Source organism: Tarenaya hassleriana, unplaced genomic scaffold (genome assembly GCF_000463585.1).
Source record: "Tarenaya hassleriana unplaced genomic scaffold, ASM46358v1 Cleome110, whole genome shotgun sequence".
In the NCBI taxonomy this organism is placed as follows: domain Eukaryota; kingdom Viridiplantae; phylum Streptophyta; class Magnoliopsida; order Brassicales; family Cleomaceae; genus Tarenaya; species Tarenaya hassleriana.
The window spans coordinates 37,671-47,944 of NW_010961291.1; the positions used below are offsets into that span (position 1 = coordinate 37,671).

Genomic DNA, 10,274 nt, shown 5'->3' on the forward strand with positions numbered 1-10,274 from the left:
AAAAGGGTGGTGACCTTCGAACTTTTGTATTATACCTTTCACCACTCGTATTATGTATTGGTATCTTCGTGTACCTATATAAATGTAAAAATGTATTTTATAATGTCTTCCACTATATTATACTTTAATGAATGGTTTTAATTTTCCCGCGATTTTATATTTCGAAATTTTCCGATTTTGATTTTACTTATCCACATGGCACAACATGTAAGCGGGATGCGGATCACGGGTGTCACATCCAAACTACCCATTCATTTTAAAAATGAAAGTCGAGTTGTCACCGGGTTCCGCGTCTGCCTCAATCACTACTGTTGTTCATGACCTAAAACGTTGCATAACAACGTCTTAAGCTACGTGCTTAGGGAGGAATCCGGGTGTAACCCAAAATTTATATTTTTATTGAAAACGACCAAGCAATATAGTCAATAATATACATATACATGCGACGAGATATATTAATCAAATCAATCAGCAATCTCAAACAAAATCCGTCAATCTTCTCTACGTGTTTCTTACACATAGGTAAATACAACAACTCATTCATGCCAAAATACAACAACTCATTCATGCCTCTGTCGAATATGAGGCACAACAGTCCAAGCACAATCGTTTGTGAGGATCTCAAGTGATCTTCATACTCCTCATCCGTCACCGATATCACGACACTTAGTATCGTTCATCCCCATACCCGCTCCAAACATCGATCCCCGATGTCACCGACTGCCGGGCGAAGCAGCTCTATGCTAACTCCCCCTTGCCGACCATTCGCCTCGAGAGATACTCATCATACCCTAACTCAAATCTTTCAGAGTATATCTGTACTACCTCACCGGGGGACACACGCAACTATCCGAGTCTTAGGTTTATTTGCCAATCAACGGGTGACACATGTAAACCCGAAGTCTGTTTTATGGCCAATAGAACGTTGGCACGGTTGTCAAAGAATCGTACTTCCTCGTCACGTATTCGGGTGAGACACGCAAACCCGAATACGTGAGTCGCAAGATGCCATAACCGTTCGTCAGGGAACGATGGCGCGATCGAAGATCGCCTATCACAATCATATCTCCATGAGATGATAATCGATTCAGATCAAATATCATACTGCGAAGATTTACAGTCAAGGCAATCATCGTGATATCACTCAAAACCATCTACAATCACACATTGGACAATACTCGGACCCATCCGAGTAAGGTCAATGCTATGCCATCTACCCTGACAAGATTCTCCAATCATAAACGGTCATGCATTATTACTTATCGTGCAAACGGTCAAACGTAATTTCTTTTAAATTTGTTCTTATTTATTTTTATGATTTATTTAGTTTTTTAAATCATCGGACCGATCAAAGTAGGTTCCGCCCCGTCCGGATTACCAGTTCGTCTCTCTCTCTCTCTCTCTCTCTCTCTCTCTCTCTCTCTCTCTCTCTCTCTCTCTCTCTCTCGTATGTGTTAGCCTCCCCTTTTATAGGGAAGGTTTTGAGATTTTTTTGTGGTTGCGCCACCTTTTTTTTAAATGTTTTATTTTTTTAAAACGGGGATATTACAGAAATGCCTTTAAATGGCACCAGCGACTTCAAGTAGTACCCTTGAGATTTTAGGGTTTTAAAAAAAATAGAAAAACGCTGAAAAGACATTAACACCCTTAATGAATAGGACACGTGTCAAGATCAGAACGAACAAAGCGTAAATCTGAGAAGAAAATTTTTGAAAAAATACGTGGCAGTTTTAAAATTAAAAAACAAACATAAAAATAAAATATTGAACGGAAGAAGAACTTCCTGTCTCTTCATTTTCACGATTTCTCTGTAACGGACAGTGGGCGATTTCTCTTTTCCTTGGCGATTTCTGTTGCGATTTCTTCTTGCAATATCGTTCTCACTTCAGATGGCTTCGTCTTCTTCATCGTCTTCGGCTCCTAGTTACGAAGATATTCAGGTAAGTTTCGTATTTGAACTCACCGAGAAAGTGAGATATTTTTCTTAAAATTTTATGTCTGCGTGTTTGGATAAACAATAAAGGAAAATAAAACCGAGTAAAATGGGTCATGTTAGTGTAGTTATATGGATTAGAAAAGTTAGGGTTTCGGTTAGAAATTAGGAAACAATGTTTTTCATAATGTCGAGTCATATGGAACTTGAATCACGGTAATAGTGTCCAAATGGGTTATATTCGGCCATATTAGTGGAGTTATATAAGAAAAATTAGGGTTTCGATTAGAAAGTGAGAAATAATGTTATTCACAAAGTCGAATTTTATGGGAGTTGGGTCACGGTGTGAAAAAATGGTCGTACTAGTCACAACAGTCACATTAGAAGGGTATAACGAGTTAGACTAATCTGAGCAAACTTGTAAAACTGGTCACAACCAGTCACACTAGTCAAACTGGACAGGAATGTGTATTGGTCATACTAGTCAAATTCGTCGCACTTGAATGGTGTGACGAATATGACAAGTTTGACGAGTCTGATAAAACTGGTGTGGGAGTTGGGTCACGGTGTGAAAAACAGTCACATCAGAAGGGTAAAACGAGTTAGACTAATCTGAGCAAACTGGTATAACGATGTAGATTGTAATCACCAGAAACTTTGTGTGATAACATTATTTGAAAACCCTAGTTAAACTCGTCGCACTTGGTCCAAAAACCCAAAACTTTTTAATTAAGTTAATTCATCGAGGGTTTCGGTTAGAAAGTGAGAAATAATGTTATTCACAAAGTCAAATCGTATGGGAGTTGAGTCACGGAGTAAAAAATGGTCGTACTAGTCACAACGGTCTCATTTGAAGGGTATAACGAGTTAGACTATTGTGAGCAAACTTGTAAAACTGGTCACAACCCGTCACACTAGTCAAACTGAACAGGAATGTGTATTGGTCATACTAGTCAAATTCGTCGCACTTGAATGGTGTGACGAGTATGACAAGTTTGACGAGTCTGATAAAACTGGTCACTAGTGAAACAAAACTGATAATAAATGTTTATTTTCTTTTTGCAGGTTTCTTTTGTATACGATTTTAACGACATTCATCATGCTCCCAAGATCACAACAAAGTGTTATCCGTTTCAAACCATTCGCTCTCTTAAAAAGGCTCTAACAGATGAAGAATGGGCATATTTCAACAAAGAATCACAGTTTCGACACATTTTCCACCTTCAATGTGAAGACACGTTAAAGATGGTTCCGGTGTCTGTCCTTTTACATCGCGCATTAAAGCTTGAAGGAAACGTGAAAGAGTTGTGGTTTGTTCTTAACGGTGTACCCGTTAGATACTCGATCACCGAACATGCCATCATCTCTGGTCTAAACTGCGAAAAGTATCCCAAAGATTGGGCTGAACGCAGAGGACACGTGTTTCGGATGAAAATATTTGGACCTTCTAAGGTGACTATATCAGGAGCATTGGAGAAGTTGCATAACACTTCAACCACGGATGTGGAGGACAGAAAACGGTTAGCAATATTGATTTTGCTAGGCGGGGTAGTAGACCATGGTATAAAGGGCAATGATGTGATTCCCAATGCCTTAGTTGATATGGTTGAAAATCTGGAATTCTGTGAAGAGTTTCCCTGGGGGAGATATACCTTCGACAAGATAGTCGATCAAATATTGAAGATGTATGCAAGCGATCCTGAACCGAAGAATAGATGGCACTGTCCTGGATTTGTAATACCCCTCATGGTGAGTATGTTTTTATATGTGTGTTTTTTTAATATGATTGAGCTTTCAATTATAGATGTTACTTGATGTAATTATTTGGTTTATATGTTGCAGTTGCTTCCTTTTGAATGTGTGGAAAGTTTAGGCGCAAACGGATGGTATATGGATGTGGAAGATGTTGATCCATCATGTCCTAGGATGTGCAAGAAACGCATCCAACCGGGTCTCTTTGTCACACATTCAAACGTGATGAAACGCATCGGTGTAACCTCACGGGTATGTAATGTTATCATATGAGTTAAATATGTTATAATGTTATCACTGATAACACGAGCTATTTTGTCAGGGAATTCGAAGTATTCTTCAAACAGAGGGGGAAGAAGTACATATTTTGTTTAATCTACATGAAGATGAAAGTAATCATCCACTGGTAAAAAGTTGGATGGAGCAATTGAGGATGAATCCGAATAGTATTTGTTATGAAAGAATTCGTAAGCTTGATGTCGATAGTAGGAAGAAAAAAGTCAAGGGAAAGAAACGCGAAGAAAAAAAAGAAGAAGAAGGTGAAGAAGAAGGTTCTGAGGAAGAAGAAGAAGAAGAAGAAGGAGAAGGAAGAGGAGGAGGAGGAGGAGGAAGAGGAGGAAAAAGAATGGAAGGGGAAAAAGAAGAAGAAGAAGAAATACCCTTTGAAAAGATGTTGGAGGAGGCAATAAAAGCCTCGGAAAAAAGGATAATTGCAAAAGTCGAAAGGGAAATAATGGACAAAGTCGAGAGGAAGATAATGGAAAAAGTCGAGAGAGTTTTGAAGAGGGCAGGAATCACCGTTGAAACAGTGGATTTGTCCGAGGAAAAAAACAACAAAGAGGATGATGTTAATGCTTCAATGGAATGGTCAGAACAAAATGCAGCTTTTTCATATCATGGGCGAGGTATGTTCATACACGTTAAATATGTTTGATTGGTTTTATCATTCGCATTTATTGTTTAATTGATCATATGCAGGGAATGATGAAGATATTCCTTCTATTCCTAGAGCGGAATCTGAGCGGGAATCTGATGATGATGATGCAGGGAATGATGAAGATATTCCTTCTCCTAAGACCGCTTCTGAGCGGAAATCTGATGATGATAAAGAGACTGATGAAGAGATTCTTGCTTGTCCTACTTCTGCTGAAAAGGTTCAAACTCAGGAGGAAGGTGAAAAAGAAGACATTCCTGTTGAAAAGGTGGATGAAATTCTTACTTCTCCTAGGGCCGCTTCTGAGCGGGAATCTGATAAAGTTGGAGAGAATGCTGAAGAGATCTTTACTACTCCTAGAGCGACTTCTGCTGAAAAGGTTCCTATTGAGGAAGAAGGAGAAAATGAAGACATTGAAAAGGAGGATAAGGAGGTTTCTGCTGCTCCCGAGGATCCGATTCATCAGAATAAACGACCGACACGCAAGAGAAAGACGACTGTTAAAAGCCCATACACTGCATTTGCTTCGACAGATCCACCTCCCAAAAAGCAACGGGCAAAGAGAGAGTCCAAAGGTAAAAAGGGAAGAAAGGAAAGAAAGGGAAAAAAGGAATCTACGACGCAAATGGAATCTCAGATTCCTACTGCTGAAGGTAAACGTGATGTTTACGTATGGATTCCTCGAGAACCTATAGTACTTGACAATGTTGTACGAGTGGAAACTTTTGTTGAAACGAGCACAAAAAAAGCGAATGCTCTCTTCAAATTTACGCAAAAACCAAGAGAAGATAGGTTATGGATGTCGGGGTTGAAAGAGATAAGAAAGCCACTGTTTTGGGAAGAACTTCTGCAAGAAGGTGTATGGCTCACGGACGATGTAAGTATTATGACAGTTTATACTAGTTTGATTAGTCCGGCTATTCATAGTGTGTTTGATTGTTTTTTTTATTTTTACAGCATATCAACGAAGCAATGTATGAAATCCGTCAACGTGTGCAAAATCTGGAACCTGTCCACAAGAAGTTCTTTCTTTGTGACGTGCAGTGTTGTGAATACTTCAAGTATTGGGAAATAGGGCAGAAAGAACTCGACGGTATTGGACAATATATCAGTGGAGATTTACCACTTGGCGGTGGATCCCGAAAATTGGAGCATTACAAAGGTTTCATTAGTGTGCTGAATATTCCGTCATTGACAAATCCTGGCGTGTCTGTCCATTGGGTGACAATTAAAGTGGACTTCTCCAACACTCTAATTCAAGTATATGATTGCAACCGGAAGATGAAGGCGGCCACCCTTAAAGTCATTCACAAGTTATGCAGAAGTATCCCAGATGTCTTCAAGAGGAGCGGGACCAAACGAATTGACGTCTCATGCATGTTTTCCATGGAGGTAATGTCCGACCTACCTCAGAATGAAATAGGAAATGAATGCGGCATTTACAGCATCAAATATGCGGAGGCACTCTACAAAGGTGAGCCAAAATTATTGGAACAGGTGAACGATGAGATGATATATTTTATGCGGGAGAAAGTTGCATGTGATATATTTGCTAATGGCAAGGAAGTCACGGTACCTCCAGAAGAACGCCCAAAGTCTTCGTCATGAACCTCTTTTGTTCTTTCTACTTGCTCATTTTAATCAGGAACATCTTTGTCCCAGGATTTCTAATTAGGAACATCTTTGTACTTCTCATTTCTAAGTTGCCTACGAATGCTCATTTCTATTGTTCTTTGTACTTGCTCATTTTTAAAGCAACTTTTTTTCAAACCGTCTCACTCATCAACCCGTCTCACCCGTCTCAACCGTCACACTCGTCAAACCATCTCACCCGTCAAACCGTCAGAATCGTCAAACCGTCTCACCTTACTTAATTTCGCAAATTTTTCAGTTGTAAACCTTAAACATATAGATAATAACCCTACTGAACAAGTGTCTTAACTTGGAACTCATCCTAACTCCCTACTTTCGAAACCCTACCTTATTTGAGACAATGTCCTAAACCCCAAACACAACACTAAGGTTTTAGTAGAGATTGTGTCACACATTGGTTAGGGTAGATGATATATTTTTTTCAGAGGAACTTCGAATAACAGAAACACGTTAAATATGTTATAATAACCCATTTACACCACATCGAACCGCCAAAACTTGATTTAGAGCAAATTTTTTTCAAACAATCCGTCTCACCCGTCTCAACCGTCACACTGGTCAAACCATCTCACCCGTCAAACCGTCAGAATCGTCAAACTGTCTCACCTTACTTAATTTCGCAAATTTTTCAGTTGTAAACCTTAAACATATAGATAATAACCCTACTGAACAAGTTCATGACAAATTATATAAAAAAAATACAAATTACACCGAAGTCTTTATTACATAATACAAATATAAGTTCATAACTCATACGTCTGTGACATCGTTGACGTACTGACCGAACCTGATTTTCTTTTTTGAGTCTCACCAGGTCCAGGAAATCGGTTCTGTTTAGGCCTTCCACTTGCCCGTTTTTCTTCCACTATCGGCGGTAAAACCGTTATATCTGCAATGAACGATGGCAAGTTCCAATCACAACAATCAGGAACTGGATACACAGTCTCTTGGTAAGCCATGCGCCATGTTTCTCGCATGTAATATTCAGAACATAGATCGTATATCATATGGCCTTTTCCGATCATATGTGCTGCTGCAATTGCGTGACTACAGGGGTACCTATCCACGTCAAACATTTTGCAACCGCATGTTCTTTCTCCAAGATTAACAAAGTATCTTCTACCATTGTCATCCCTTACCTCAAACTCACCAGTAAAACAGTTCAGTTCTTGAACGTCAAACGTACATGCCTTCTCGTAACGTTCATGTAACTCTTTGTAAACAAATGGTGTTAACTTTTGAGATTCATCAGCACTACCTGCTTCCAACCTGTGCTTGTTGAACCATTCCACCGTCTTTCCAAGACAAATATCAAGTACACCTAGCAATGGATACTTTTTTGCCTTCTTCAGTACGGAGTTGATCGATTCAGCCCCATTGGTTGTTAACAAGTTGTACCTTTCACTCCTAAATTTACACCTTGCCCATTTCTCGGGTGCAAGTTCTTCCTTTTGCATGTACTCGGCCACTTTGGGATATCTACACATAATGACATATATTCACATTAGTTCATAAATAACACTAGTCAAACTGGTCACACCAGTCAATCACACGAATCACAAGAATTATACCTGCTCTTTAGATCATTGTACAGGTCTTCAAACTCATTGATCGTGTAGGCTGCTGCACATTTAAAGAATAATTTAGTGACGGTCTCACCATTTGAACCCTTTCTTCTTGTGCCTCTGTTAACATGCACTTTTAAATTCTGTGCTATGTGCCTTGCACAAAAGCCGTGTTGCGCTTGCTTGTATACATCTCTCACAGCTTTGATTATACTTTTATGTCGGTCAGATAACACAACTACATCAGGACCATCCGGTATTACTTCGCTTAACCTTGTCATAAACCACAACCATGAAGCATCTTTCTCTCTATCTATCACACCCCAAGCTAGAGGATATTGGTGATGATCACCATCTTGGGCGGTTGCCACGATCAATGCTCCCTTATATTCGCTCGTTAGAAATGTTGCATCAACAGCAACCACTTTCCGCATATATTTCCATCCTTTTATAGTTGCACCCAAGGCGATGAAGAGGTATTTGAAAGTTTTTTTATCATCTTCCAAATGAAGACTCACCATAGTCCCAGGATTTCTTTCCCTCAACATGTGCAACCAACCAGGAAGTCTACTATAATGTTCAACATGACTACCACGAATCTCATTTTCAGCACTATGCTTTCCTCTCAATGCCATCATATATGATACACTCGCACCGTATTTGACTTTCACCCGTTCTACTATCTCTTTTGCTGTGGGAGTTTCAAGCGCACCGGCATACTCTTCCTTTAAGTAATCTCTAACCAACTTCGCAGAACCTTTTGTAGCTTTTTCTGATTCAGATACAGGTCTGCAACTATGAACGGGATTATGTGATCTTACACTAAAACGCGCGGAATTCTGAATCGCTGCGATGCGTAACTTCCAAGCACAGCCCGATTTATAAAACTTGCATCTTAATTCCCACAACTTCTTGTCAGATTTCACTGTAGCATAACCGAAACAAGCCTTAACTGCGCCTTTCCGTACATATTCCTGAGCTGCTTCCTTACTATCAAACTCATAACCAATACTTATATTCAATCCATCCGTAAAATTGAATACTGAAAGAGAAAACGATGTGTCCTCCACAGCTACCATAGCCAACTTATTCTCACCATCACCATCTTCGTCACCACAGTCAACTTTGTTGGTTCCACATGCCATATCAATTGCATGTCCCTCTTTTAAAATATTTGCATGTTCTTCATTCATTTCATCTTCTCCTCGAACAATAATATGCTCATCATCCGAATCATCTATAAGTTGTATCGTATTACTTGCACCTTTACTCTTGAAATCAGGACTCTGAATCATATTGTTATTATAACCTGCATAAAGCACAGCCCCATATGGTCCAACACCAATACCAACACCACTAACGGAATCCGGAATGTATTGCACAACAAATTCTTGTCCACATTGTCTTCTCAAATTTACTGTTTCAATCTCCACGTGAAGCATGCTTCTTCCTCCGTTTATTTTGTCCATGAGATAAATAAACACTTGCTTGTCATTCGATATGTATATCGGCTCACTGTTTCCTTTTATAATCGGTAGATAACTTAACTGGATATTTGCTTTATCTTTGTCCACCTTCATATCAGAATATAACTCATCAACAAGATGTTTGTATGTCAAATCTGTCGGAGGAAAAAGGAATATCCCGCCCTTGGCATCTTTAACTTTTCCTTCCCATTCATAATCCCCACTCGCATTTATTGTCCACTTGCCACTAGACTTATAATAAATAATCGTCATTTTTTCATCACATGCATCCATTATGCCTGTACAAAATAAACACAAAATGATAAAACTGGTTAGATAAATTTTACTAGTTTGACGAGTTTGACCAGTTTGACCAGATTAGGGAGTATGACCGGTTTGACGAGTCTGACCATTTCTACGAGTTGGACCAGTTGGACGAATATGACTAGTTTCATCAATTTGACGAATTAATTTGGTCAGTTTAACTGATATATATGTTACATTTCACTCATATATATCATATGTATCAAATATTACCACGAAAAACTATAAACCCTAAATGCCCAAAATATATGTCGGATTAAAAAAAAGACTTACCTATTAACGAGATCTACGCTTGTTGGATGAGATTCTTGGAGATTTCAGTTGCTTTTACAGTAAATTTGCCCACAAAAATGCGCTGGAGAAGAGAAGCTCGAACAGAGAGAAGGAGAGAGAGAATGAGAGAAATTGAAGAGAGAGAACGCGATGTCGAAGCCAGGCGGGAAACAACGGCAATGAAGAGAGAGAAAACGGAAAAGTAGATCTCTATTTATTTATTTTTATATATTATAATTATATAAATAATTAAAGGGTATTATTGAGAATCTACATTTATAAGGGTACGAGTGATGTTGGCGTTTTTTTTTTTCTGAGGAAGGGTATCACTTGAAGTGAGATGTATCATTTAAGGGCATTTCTGCAATTGCCCC

General features: G+C 39.0%; 1 protein-coding gene across 2 annotated transcripts; it reads left to right on the top strand.

The window, feature by feature from the left end:
• The first annotated feature begins 4,281 nt into the window (after nucleotides 1-4,281).
• LOC104806020 (translation initiation factor IF-2-like) lies at nucleotides 4,282-10,273 on the top strand. 2 transcript variants are annotated; one of them, XM_010530740.1, is made up of 5 exons: nucleotides 4,282-4,590; nucleotides 4,664-5,496; nucleotides 5,577-5,712; nucleotides 9,949-10,102; nucleotides 10,223-10,273. In XM_010530740.1, the coding sequence occupies exons 1-5, from the start codon at nucleotides 4,311-4,313 to the stop codon at nucleotides 10,251-10,253; spliced, it is 1,434 nt and encodes a 477-aa protein (XP_010529042.1). In that variant the 5' UTR covers nucleotides 4,282-4,310; the 3' UTR covers nucleotides 10,254-10,273. The 2 variants fall into 2 exon arrangements, with proteins under 2 accessions (XP_010529042.1, XP_010529043.1); XM_010530741.1 differs by having other exon boundaries at nucleotides 4,733-5,496.
• Nucleotide 10,274: the final 1 nt, after the last annotated feature.